At 35.9% G+C, this 13,475-nt stretch overlaps 1 protein-coding gene across 1 annotated transcript; it reads right to left on the bottom strand.

Moving 5' to 3' along the window:
* Positions 1-938: 938 nt before the first annotated feature.
* LOC111819361 (NKG2-A/NKG2-B type II integral membrane protein-like) lies at positions 939-13,109 on the bottom strand. The gene is made up of 8 exons (XM_023725792.1): positions 13,039-13,109; positions 11,062-11,484; positions 10,541-10,645; positions 9,863-9,916; positions 9,228-9,379; positions 3,907-3,977; positions 3,503-3,614; positions 939-1,243 (listed from the first exon to the last, which is right to left on the bottom strand). Exons 2-8 carry the CDS (start codon positions 11,249-11,251, stop codon positions 1,217-1,219), a joined length of 711 nt encoding a protein of 236 aa, XP_023581560.1. The 5' UTR covers positions 11,252-11,484; positions 13,039-13,109; the 3' UTR covers positions 939-1,216.
* Between the last annotated feature and the right edge of the window lie 366 nt (positions 13,110-13,475).

Below are 13,475 nucleotides of genomic sequence, written 5' to 3'. Positions count from 1 at the left end.
TTGTACTCTTTTTTATTTTCTTCAAATGCTTGCCTTGGGTTGGTTTTCTTCTTCCTTTATATTTTCTTGCCCGTATATGGTAGATAGTTATAGATACCTGCCATCAAGTGCACTGGGACACATGGTGACCTTATACACAGAACAAAGCTTTTCCTAATCTTGCATTATTCTCAGGATTGCCCGCATGTTCAAGTTCATTGTTGTGGCTGTTGTGCCAATCCGTCTTACTGAGGTCTCCTTGCCCTTACTGGGCCTCTGCTTCGCCAAACATGTACTCCTTTAGCAGTAGATTCCACCTGATGATGTGTCTAAAGCATGCCAGTTGGACAATATTCTATTCTGATTCAAAAGGTTTTCAGTGGCTAATAGATGACCAGGCCTTTCTGCATAATCTATCTTAATCTTGAAGTCCCACTGAAATCTGTCCACCGTGGGTGACTGTGTTGGTATTTGAAATATGAGTGTCATAGCTTCCAGCATTATAACAACACACAAGCTACCACAGTGTGACAAATTGACAGACGGGTGGCGGGTACATATGTAACATGCATTAAATGTCATCAACTTTCCTTAAAAAGCATGTATCCTTGACACATACGACTGAATTAGTTAAATCAGTTTAATTTGTTGATATCTGTCTAAAGTTACTTTTTTGAAGCAATGGAGTTTGGTAAATGAAAGATGGAGGAGAAAGTTTTAGAGATTGTGTCCTCTAGGGAATCAGGTTTGGTTGAATATTTGGAGAAGAAATCTACGAAAAGACACAGGGAACAAGACTTAATTTGGTAAGGATTTATTTTCAGAATCTTTAGGTATTACATTATTACTTCTACAGAGCAGCTCTATTAGGTAACTATAATTATATTCATCATGTTACAGGTGATAGAACTGAAGCATAAAAATTTCAAATGAAAACAATTGATTACTTATCTGGCAGTAGCTAATGTAAAGTGCTTTTCAAATAACCTGTGAAGAATACACTATTTCTATTACATTATAAGGGAAGAAGACTGAGTCAAAACAACCATGTAACTAGCTCACAGAGCTAATAGGGTAGAATTAGAATTTGTACTCAAGTGGTCTGGCTCCATTGGACGTTGCTCACGTCATTAAACTTTATATTATGCTGCTTCCTCCCCATCGGTACGTTGATGAAGGACACTAACAAAAGTGTCCATCTGACGCTCTTCACCACTACACAAGACTGCCCTGCAGTCTACTTCGGAATAGAGGAAACAAAAACCTAGGAAGAAATATTAATAAAGTATTGAAAATCTTTTCATTTCCCAGTGTTTTGTTATTAAAATAGACACCTGGTGGCTTGACCATGTGACTTATTTTGACAAAGACTGTGGGTGAGAAAGTGAAAACATATGAGTTGTTGCCCAGGCATCAAGACATACAGTTCTGCTTGCCCCTCTGAGAACTGATGAATTCTGCTATGAGAAGGATGTGCACCCATGTTCTGAGCCCACTGTTCTGAGAATAAGATATATGAAAAAAATCTGAGCTAAATTAGTGTTGTGGAACTAAGACCATCTAAGCCCAACCTATAACAACTGAAACCCATCCCAACAACAAATGGGTGAATGAGAAAAAAAGGCTTATTTTTTTTGAATGTCAATGCAACTTTGTGATTGTCTATTATACAATTTCAGTGATCTGATACACTTACAGCTTATGTATTATATAAAATGAAATTTTAATCTAATTTAAAAGATAAATGTATATATCTATTTATTTTGCTAATAATAGTCAATGATAAGCTCCCTTCCTCTTTTAATTGAATGATGGTGGAAAGGTCACTCAATGATTGATAAATTACTAAAATTTATCTTGAATTCTGCAAATAAGTAGCTGTTTAAATCAAACAAATGCTTTTATCGTTTTAATTCTTTTTTTCTTCCGCATTTACCATTTTAGTTTTTCATGATGATAAAATGTGAAAGAAGGAAGAAGATAGAGAATGAGTAAAACACCTTCCAAAATGTCTGATCCAGTGGAGGAAAACACAGAGATGTGACAATTATCAAAGGAGGCTGAACATCACCCAATGAAAATATCAATCTCTACCAAAAATGGAACTAAGTAGTGATATAATGTTGCACTAAACTGGAATTTGAAGATACCTATTGGTTCTATTCTCTGAGCAAGTGGAGCAGATACAAAGGTCTGTTATATTGCAATTTTGTGGTGTGTCACAATGGTGACTTTGTGTGCCAGATTCACAGTTTATTCTCTCCCATCTCCAAATCTATCCTATCCTTTGCCCTGTTTCATAATAATAATGAAGCTATAGAGTATAAACTTTGCTCCCTTGCCAACTGGCATGATGTTGCACTCTATCAGTAGAAGCTGTTGGGGAGACACTGCAGGAGCAAGCGTTCTTTTTCCTGGATTTGTGATGCTGCTTCTCCTTTTGCTGCTGCTGTGGGGTGTGGAGGGGGCTGCCAGCTGGATATATGCCAGACATCCATTGTATTCAGCCGCCAGTAACTTTTGTTGCCAATCCCTGTCATAGTTCCCTGCCCTCTAGCCTCTTCCCACTGGCCCTTTGGTAGGGGAGTCTTTCTGATTGCCAGTCTGGCTGAGATGCCATCCGCACCAATTCCAGTCTCCTGGCTTGGACCTGCTCTGTCCCAGGACAACCCAGTGAACACCGCTGTGGTTCAGTGGCCTCCGGCCCCACAGGTCTCTGATTGGTCTGAAACTCACCTATCAGGTTTGTTCCTTCTTTGGGTATTCTCTTTCAGCGCTAAGGTATTCTTTAGCGTTTTCTTTCATCCTATATTAGTTAACTATCCCCTGCAAATAGTTAATAATTATTGACATAAACTTTCTCTGGTTTCTGTTTCTTAACTGGGCTCTGACTTACACACCTTCCACTAGGGATTGTTGTGTCCTCATTTTAGACAACTTCAAGGGCCAGGAGAAACCAACTGCTCTTAAATGTGTATGAATTTATTCACTTTATTGAGGACATGGTAATAATTGTTCTTGATAATATTATCATTTGAAATGTATACATAATTTATGTAAACAAAGAGCAGAAGCTTAATAAATATATAATATGCATCTGTGTATATGAGTAACATAAGTAGGACACAAAAGGATGAATGCATGGTCCTACTTATATGAAATATCTGGATGAGGCAAACGTATAAAGACGAAAATTTATTGGCAGTGATAAAGGCAGAAGGGAAGGAGAAAGGGGGAGTCATAGCTAGGAGACACTGCGCTTCTGTTAAGGGTGTTGGGAAAATGCAGAGACGGATAGTGGGGATGGATACACAACATGATGAACTTAACTAAGGTCACTACATTCTACGTGTAAAAATGTTGAAAAGACAAATTTCTGATTATACATATATTTTTGAAGCTAATGTAAATTAAAAATGTAAAATAATTGTACTTAAAAATAGGTACTGCTTTTGAAGTAACTAAAAACAGGTGTTCATAGATGTGTAATAGCATTATACAAAACTTAGGTAAACTATCATACCTGGTGCTTACAAAAATATGATTTTTCTTCAAAACAGGGTTTAGAAGAAAACGTGTTATACATAAAATTAAAAAATGGGCAATTCTGGTCCATCTTTGGAGATGCTGAAAACCTGGAATACAGAGAATAACATTTTTTTAAGAACAGATACATGTATATTTAAATATATATGAAAATAATATTCATGGAGTTATCCTTTATCATAATGCATTAATATTGATAATATATAAATTAATAATATAATAAATATTTCATTCTTAAATAATTTATGTAGACTTATATATCTAAATCTGAGTATTTCCTGTACTATTTCTCTATGAAGACTTAAATAATTTTAGGTTTATAATTGTTCATATAGTGCTTTTTCTCAAGTTATAAAATACAGGAGTTCTCAAAAATCTTACAGTTTGGAGGAGACAGTTGAACCGCCATTATATCCAATCCATGTTAAAACACTGAAGGAGCTAATGAAATTCTAGGAGAAAACAATTTTAAGAGTAATCAGTTATGTGTTATTACAATAATTAATTTATTACTATAACAAGTAAACTGAATTCTTTATTACTGTACCATCATTAAAAAAAAACCAAACCCATTGCCATGGAGTTGATTCTGACTCACAGAGACCGTATACAATAGGGTAGAACTGCCCCATAGGTTTTCCAAGGAGCGTCTAGGGAATTTGAACTGCCGACCTTCTGGTTAACAGCCGAGCTCTTAACCACTACACCACCAGGAACCTTGGACTGTATACAGCCCCTCAATTTGCTCACATAGTGAGTGGTACACACAGGACACGTTATAGACAGTGATTAGTGTGACTGAGTTAAAGAGTCAGATTGACAAAAAAAATACTTTCAGGGCTCTGGACACTGATCAAAGTCAAATAATAATTTGAAAAGGATTTATTCTTGGAAAGCTGCTAGAGATTGAAGTAAGAATTGCACACATCCGCAGTCTTCTTGCCCAGGCTGCTCCCCTTCTCTTCCCCACCCCAGTTCAGTGAGAATAACTGCAGAGTTTACAGCATGGGGCAGGCTGCAGAAGTCAGCAGTGTTACTGCCAGAGGGGACAGATGTGATTGGAGGTGAGAGGTGAGGATCACAACCCACAGGTTTTCCAGGGTGAAGGACTGAAATTTATGGGAAATGACTGAGTGAAGGCTGAGTTTGTGGTCCCCATGGGAGTGAGTAGAGTACCAGCCATAAATTTAACAGAAAGATCCTAAAACTGAGGGTCCAATAAAGGGGATAACATTAGTTGTCTATATATTCTTGGCTGACTGAATAAATACCACGTTTTCAGGGGAGACCCCGGAGTTCCCAGTGAAAAGTACAAGCGAATGGAGACTTGAGAACTCACTGCATAGTTATGAGCACTTCCCAACATACACACACTAACACACACACACACACCACATCAGTGACAGAAGGAGGAAGTCCTATAGAGCTGAAGTCTTGGAATAGGACCTCTACTTAAATCATTGGCTAACAACAAAGCTCTGTGGTCACAGAAAAACTCTTAGGAAGCCAGGTTAAAAATAAAAATAAAACATAACAGAAATTACAGTAGAAAATTGGCAAAGGACTTGGATAGACATTTCATCAAAAAAGAAATACAAATAGACAACAAGTACATGAAAAGATATTCCAAGTCATCAGGCATTACAGAAACGCAAAGCAAAACCACAGTGTGCTCTCACTTCACACCCCTAAGATGGCACTGATTTCAAAAACAAAAAACAGCGGGTGTTGTTGAGGATGTGGAAAAATTGGAAACCTCATCCCTTGCTGGTGGGATGGTAAAAAGGTGCAGCCAAGTTGGAAAATAGCTTCCATGGTTACTCAGAAATTTAAACGTAGAATTACTATCCTATCCAGCAATTCCCCTGCTGGGTATATACCCAAAAGAATTGAAAGCAGGAACGCAGATACTTGCACACTGGTGTCCATTGGAGCACTATTCACAATAGCTAAAAAATTGGAAACAACCTGAATGTCCATTGACAGATAAATGAATAAACTAAATGTGGTACATACATACAATGGAATATTACTCAACCATAAAGAGAAATTAAGTCTTGAAACATGCTACAACATGGATGAACTTTGAAAACATAATGCTGAATGAAATAAGTCAGAGAAGGACAAAAATTCTATGATTACACTGATGTGAAATTTCCAGAAGAGGCAAGTATATATAGACCAAAGCTTATTGTGGGTTATATGTGTAGAGAGGTGGAAGAGAATGGAAACGGGGAACCCAATGTTTAGGGGACACGCAGCTTCTGTTTAGGGTGATGAGGAAACTTGGGAATACGTAGTGGTGACAAGTGAAGAACACAACAAATACAATTGATGTCACTGAGTTGTACATGTGAAGAATGCTGAAACGGCAAATGTTTTGTTACAAATATATTCACCACAATAAAAAAAAATTGAAAGTGTTTTCACTAGAAATCACTCTAGTGAATGCCTGACTAAGGTAATGACTTAAGCAAGATTGCTGAAAACAAGGTCAATATACAAACATACATCAGCATAGTGTGCTCTGTTAGCAGCATCAGAAGAGGAAAGATAAAAGATAACTAGAGCCAAAGTGAGTCAAATTGTACAAGACTTCTATCTAAAGTACATAACTGTACAGAGAACGTAAACAGAGTATGGAGAAGGTAAAGGAGCCCTGGTGACGCAACGGTGAAGCACTCAGCTACTAACTGAAAGGTCAGCAGTTCAAACTCATCAGCGGCTCCACAGAAGACCTGGCAATATGCTCCCGTAAAGATTGCAGACAAAGGAACCCTATGGGGCAGTTCTACTGTGCCCGATAGCATCCCTGGGAGTCAAATCGACTCAATGGCACACAATAACAACACAGACATATTAATACATAATAGTATAAAGATGTCAATTGTGAACAATTAATCTATTGCTTAAATATAATTTCAATAAAGTCGCCTCATGATTGTGTGAAAATGTTTATAAAGGCACTAAAAGGGCCAGTGCAACAGGATCTTCTTGAAGAAAACTGAGGAAATTATTTGTTGCAATGAGTATCAAGGTTTAACAAAAAGCTTTAGTAAGCATTACCATGTGTTTTTGGTGCAAGAGAAAAATAGAAAAATGAAACACAGTCCCAGTGTCCCTAAATACATCACATGCAGACACACACAGACACACACATGAACTTGATTTATGACAAAGGTGGCAGAGAGAAGAATGGAGAAATGGTCATCTTTGCTACATGTTACGCTCCATCCATTGAATAATCATGTAGACAAGTATGAACTTCACTTCTCTCACACTTCATCAAAAATACAGCAGCACAAAAAATAAATTCTTAATGAATTGTTGATCTAAATGTAAAAGGTGAAAAAAGAGAAAAACAAGATAATTCCTACAGATAAATTTAAGTGAATATCTTCATAGGCTTTGAGTAATTTCTGAAATAGGTCCAAAATAGCACTAACACCCACAAAATTGCCGAATTGGACTATTGTAACATTAATAAATGTTGTTCCTTAAAAGACTCAAACTATTAACATAAAAATATAAGTCACTAGAAAAAAGAATATGTTTAAATCTCATAAAATCAAGAAAGAGTTCATATTCAAACTATGTCATCAACTTATTGGAAGGAAAAGACAATCCCACAGGAAAAATGGACAAGAGACAACAGGCACTTCACCAAGAGGGCATCCTAATGCTAACAGCACATAGACAGGTGTTCAGTCTAACAGTCATCCGGAAAATGCATTATTAATATCACAATGATACTGCTATAAAACCCTAAAAACTTCCAATATTAAAATTCCTCGTAGTACTAATTCTTGATGAGTGCAAGGATCAAGGAATACATTCAGATGCTATTGAATAAAACAGGTACATGTAAAAATAAACTAGGACACTATTAAATAATTTTACAAATCTTGCCATGTACATATACCTATGAACCTGAAATTTCATTCTTACACAAACAGGTAAAATGTGGACAAAACACATACACAATGGTGTATGGAGAATAATTAATTATTTTTAACAGGCAAGTGTTAGAAATAATCCAAATATCCATGCACAGTAAAATGGATTACAAAATATTATATTCACATCATACAGCAGTGAAAATTAGCAAACTACAGTTAACTGCAACAAGATAGATGAATTACGTCAATGTCTTATATGAGTGAGAGGAAACAGACCAAAGAGAAAAGGCATACTGTGTGATTTCATTGATATTAAGTGGAAGAACAATCAAAGCTATTCTATAATATATAAAAGAGAATAGTGCTTTAGGGAGGAGAGAGAAGTACTGAGAGCAGACACAAGCAAGTGGCTTCTAGGGGACTGTCAATGTCTATTTCTTAAACTTATTTGTAAATAAACAACAAAAAAAAGCCTCCAACTTTGTCGCCACAGAGTCGATTCTGACTCAAGGTGACCTCGCGTTTCACGGACTAGAAAGGAGCTCCACAGGTTTTCCTGGCTGTCTGTAATCATTTTTTTGCTTTTGTAAAATTTTATTGTGTTTTAAGTAAAAGTTTACAGGGCAAAGTAATTTTTCATTCCAAAATGTATACACACCTTGTTTTGTGACATTGGTTGTAATCCCCACAATGTGTCAGCACTGTTTCCCTTTAAACCCTGGGTACCCCGTGTTCTTTGTCTGGGTTTCCTGTCCCTTCTTGCTTTCTAGTCTTTGCTTTTGGGCAAATGGTGCCCATTTGGTCTCATATACTTGATTAAACTAAGAAACACGTTCCTTACGTGTATTATTCTTTGTTCTATAGGATTACTACAAGTTGCAATCGACTCAACGGCAACGGGTTAATCTTTGGCTGAAGGAGGACTTTGGGAGTGGCTTCAGTTCTGACTTGACAGAGTGTCCTGGCGCCACAGTCTCTGGGGTTCCTCCAGTCTCTGTCAGACCAGTAAGTCTGGTCTTTTTGAATTTTGTTCTACATTTTTCTCCTGCTCTGTTCAGAACCCTCTATTCTCATCCCTGTCAGAGCGGTTGGTGGTGGTAGCCGGGCACCATCTAGTTCTTCTGGGCTCAGGCTAGTGGAGGCTGTGGTTCATGTAGAAGCAGATTGCTAGGACTTTCTTTCTGGGTGATGCTGAACTGTTGACTTTTTGAAGATCAGTGGAGTGCTTAAACAATGCACCACCAGGGCTCTTTACTCTCTGAGAGGGTATTTTTAAATACTTTGGTCATTCACTCTCTAGGAGCCCTGGTGGCACAGTGGTTAAGCGCTTGGCTTAGAATCAAAAGGTCTGGAGATAGAACCCACTAGCCCACCCTGTGGGAGAAATATCGTGCAATCTGCTTCCGTAAAGATTTACAGTCCTGGAAACCAGAGGGGGCAGCTCTAGGGTAACTATGAGCTGGAATCAACTTGATGGCACAGGGTTTTTAGTCACTTTCTGATCAATCTGCACAATTATATAGTTGTTTTCTTTTTTTTTTGACATGAATAAATAAAATAACAAAGTATATTTTAGAAAAAAAGCATTTACAGAAGTATTGTTTTTCATGAGAAACAGTACTAAAATAAGCAAATGTGCATTAATAGCCTAACATTATAAATAAAATATTGTGAAATCAATTGAGTATTAAACAGCCTTGATAATAAATACACTACAACTGTATACTAAAATATGCATGAATCCTACAAATATTGACTGAAATCAAGTTTCAATAACATGTTTGAAACATTCAAAAATCTTACCTTTTCTTCTTCATTGTCTATGTAAAGCAGATTAGATTTCTTAGAATCACAGTCCAACCAACTTTTATTCCATGATTTTCTCTCAATACTAATGTAATAACAATTGTTGGAATACATAAACCAGGCCTTTGGACATCGACCACAGTGATCCCCTAAGAAAGATTATGAGTTAGTACCAAAATGATTTGAATTAACAAATAAATATTAATTGACATATTTTCATAGGTACAAACAAATATGTACATAACCAAGATGCATACCTTCACAAACTGGTACATGTAAAACAAAACACAAAATGCCATGTATATATATATGCACAGAAAGTCAACATCTTGGACCCTAATTTATGTTCCCATATAAGGCAAACAAACAAAGACTACATGCTGTGCATGACCTGAAAATGCACATGTACTGCCTTTATTTGATTTTGGTGGGTATATATATAATGGTCTATTGATTTCTTAAAAATATTTCATCTTATTGTTACACAAGAAGGAATGCCCTCCTATTCTTTATTTTAGAAAATATATTGCTCAATTTTAGTTTTTAAAATCTATTATCATTTTTGTAAGCCCTAATATAAGGACAAAATAATAGTCTGCACTAATATCAGAACTTCATAAATGGTCACATACCTTTCTCAGTTCTTGTTATTGGAGAAGAATTGTTCTGTTCCGGTTTTACACTATCTAAAAAAATTTACAGTAATTCTTAGATAGATTAATATGCTATAAATCAATCATAATATTTCATTTTCCTATTTGAAATGTGATGTGTTTATTATTAGAATAGTGGAATAAAACTAACCAAAAACAGTTAATAAAGTCATAAAGTCTTTTGGGAAAAATTTAATTACTGAAATTCAGTTCTTACACATGCAGGTAACAAGTGGTCTTTGGGGAAAAACAGCCTAATGAGCCAAACTTTACCATCTCTTACAGTATTTGATACAACCACTCTGAAAAATTAACTAGTATTGTTCAATAATTTTGTTCAGACCCCTAAAAAATATGTGGAGAATGTATATATATGTTATATAAGTGTATATATATATATACACACACACACACACACACACACAGATATATACACACACATGTCTGTATATAAATATATATATATACATTCAACATCATTGTTATTTATATTTTTTACAAATTCACAATAATCTTTCCATATTTAGTCCAAATATAAACATTGAGTCCAAATACATACATTATACTCAAAGTTCTCTTCCTTAATATTCTTAATAATTAGAGGCACTTACAAATCATTAAAGCAAAAAGTTTCCTTATTATCTTTTGAAAACTTACAAGGAGTAATAACTTTGATTGTCATGGTTATTACACTGGCCATCAAGACAAGGCAGAGGAGTCCCAGGACCCCAGCAATGAGCCTCCCAGGAGGTGCTGGAAAATCTGCAGGGAGAAATGGGAATACTGAGAAAGGGAAGACGGAGCAAATGGTTTGGGAGCTTTGCATACAAGAGGAACCCTATGCACAGACAATTATATGCATGAACGCAGGGACTGAACCCACCTCCACCTTTGTAATCTTTCTCTACACCACTGCATTTTCAGTAAACATACTGCTCCATGAATTGCTGGTCAGAAACTACAGATTTCAACAAGGCCTGAAGAAAACGAGTCTTCAGATTCCATGTTAGAATATCATATCTGCAATTTGAGTTCTGATCCCCAAAAATGAAAATATGTGAGCCTGTTCCCCAGATCTGACTATCCCTTCCTCTCTCAATTTTTCCCGTTTCCCCACATCTCTGCTCTCAACTGCACAGCCTAGAGCAGTTATATTGAAGGTCCAGTAAATGCTTTACCTTTGCAGTGGGATTTCTTGTCATTTCCTTGAAGATCCTGAGCTGCATTATGAAACTTCAGTTCCACATAGGTTATATGCTGCTCACTGTCTGAAATGGAGCAGCTATTTTTGCTCCTAGGTTTGGTTTGCTGCCTCTTTGGGTGTTCGGCCAGTTTGACTTCTGAGTAGATTACTCTTTGATTACTCATCTCTGCAGCTGAGTGGTGTCACGGACTGTGCTTTAGAGTAACTGTGCTTTAAGGAGTCAGTATGTGGTGCAGACAATGACAAGATGTCTGTGCACACAAACTGGGCTGTGGGGGATGGGAGTAAGGCGAGGATTAGTGGTCATTTGCAGCTGACGAGTCTAGTTCTGATCCGGATTTACTTTAGGCTTTCCACAAGGGTCCAGTGTGGAGTAAGTACTATTTTTTTAGATATCCTGCATTTGACAAAATATTATTTTCTGGAGTAATGGAAAGCAATGCATTTTTGAGGATAAAGAAGTTCATAAATTAAAATATCATTATTTATTTAAAGTCAGAGTCCATGGAAATATCGTAAAAATCATTATATTACCTGTTTTAAAATTTAGAATTCTGTATTTGGAAAAAAAAAAGTATCATTTTTTATGAAAATTTAAAACGTAATAATGATTAAAGACTAAGTAATCCAAAAATGAGGGGATTGAAAAGTTAGCATATATATCGATTTGTTCCTCTAGATTACTTTGATTAGTGATACACATGTATTTACTTAAAGGAGATGAAGTCTTATCCTAGGTCTTTTTCTTGTCCGTGGATAGGCGGACAGTTCTGAGAAATCACTAAGAATTTAAGGAAAAATTTTACATGTTGGAATGTGTTACCTAACACACTTTATTTATGCACATACTAAAAATACTAGAAGCACCACAAAGAAAAATATATATATTTTTAAAAAAACACTTCTTTTATGGGAGACTTTGTCAATATTTAATGGCTAGAATAGGAGGTAATAAGACGATGAATGAAAATGTCGACCATTTCTGTAGGAACACCCTTGATTTAGACGTCCAGGAAGATCCTGTGTTTGTCAAGGTCAATGAGGGTCGCTTTAGTTGGGGAATTAATTACAATAATTCAGGTCATGTAATTTAATTTAGTCAAGGGGCTCCAAAGAAAGTGAAATTTAGAATTAAATTTCAGTTTTTAAACCTACAATGTTTGACCTTTAGAAATTTGCCCAGTTAAAAAAATAGAAATGATACTATATAAAAATAATGGATGTAATACACTTAACACTCAACCTGGCCCTAAGAAGCACTCAGTAGATGTTTGCCTTTTTAATTATTATTTTAGTCACAAAGGCCGTGATGTTTCTGATCTTTTTCAGTTAGAAATTGTAAAATAACTCATTGGATACGATTGTCTTGTATCAGTGTGATTCATTTTTAAAAATGGTTCTTAATTTTTAAAAACCTTTTGTCATTAATTATTACATTCAGATTACCATTTTACGGAAGCTGTCTCATCCTGCTTTTACTCGAAAATAAAACTGAATGAATTTAATCTAAGTGGATGAGGAATTATGTCTGAACTTGCATCATTCAATTAGTTTCTTTTTAAAAATATAGTTCTAAAGACTGAGCTCAAAATAAAATAATATATTATTATTCAAACACAAATTAGACCAACTAAAATAGCCAAATTAATTGCTCATTGTCATGATACTTATGGAATTTCACTTTAAATGATGTTAATAAACACAACTGTGTGTGTGTGAATGTATGTGTGCCCTTGAGTAATTCTCCAAGGACAGTAATTTGAATAACTTAAGAAATTTTCAAACATATTTGATGTTCGCTCTTTACCCCGACTTATTCAAATAAAGACTCCATTGTTCGTCTTTGATTCGACTGTACATTAACAGTCCCTCAGGGTATCATGCACAGCATTTATAATCTCCCACTAAATGAGCTGGGCTAGAACACAGAGAGGAGAGCAGTGGTACATACCTTCTGTCGGGCACAAAGCCATGCATCCTTTAGTGGGGAAGTCTGGTCAATGTCCTACAGAGGCCTGCTACAGCTGGATAATAGGAAACCAAATACCAAAAAAACCCATCGCAATCGAGCTGATTCAGGAGAAATCTAAAGACATTAATACAGTCCAAGAACAAACAATAACTGTGCTCTTCACAGACTGTCCTGTGAGGGCTCAGACTGAGGCAGAGTGGAAAAAGTAGATGGTTCATCAATGTGTTAGTTAATGTTTGAACAGGAAATCCTCACACTTGGGGTATTTTGAAGTCAGTTTATCTCATCACACACCTCCAGAACTTAGGAAATGTTGAGTTCCTATTGAAAGGACAAAGGAGATTTTTAAAGATATCATACAGATTTTCCTTTTAAGGGTGCTTTGATAAATTGTTCTCATATTCTATACCATTTGA

The sequence above is a fragment of the Trichechus manatus genome, unplaced genomic scaffold, assembly GCF_000243295.1.
Source record: "Trichechus manatus latirostris isolate Lorelei unplaced genomic scaffold, TriManLat1.0 scaffold00403, whole genome shotgun sequence".
NCBI classification, from domain to species: domain Eukaryota; kingdom Metazoa; phylum Chordata; class Mammalia; order Sirenia; family Trichechidae; genus Trichechus; species Trichechus manatus.
Note: the sequence above shows the minus strand (reverse complement) of the source record. Positions and strands in the feature narration are given on the sequence as shown.

Coding starts and splice junctions, on each gene's coding strand:
- LOC111819361 (XM_023725792.1), bottom strand. CDS start 11,251: ATGAGTAATCAAAGAGTAATCTACTCAGAAGTCAAACTGGCCGAACAC. Junction 9,917..10,540: donor AATCAAAGTTATTACTCCTT/GTAAGTTTTCAA, acceptor AAATTTTTTTAG/ATAGTGTAAAACCGGAACAG. Junction 3,615..3,906: donor TCAACTGTCTCCTCCAAACT/GTAAGATTTTTG, acceptor TCTGTATTCCAG/GTTTTCAGCATCTCCAAAGA.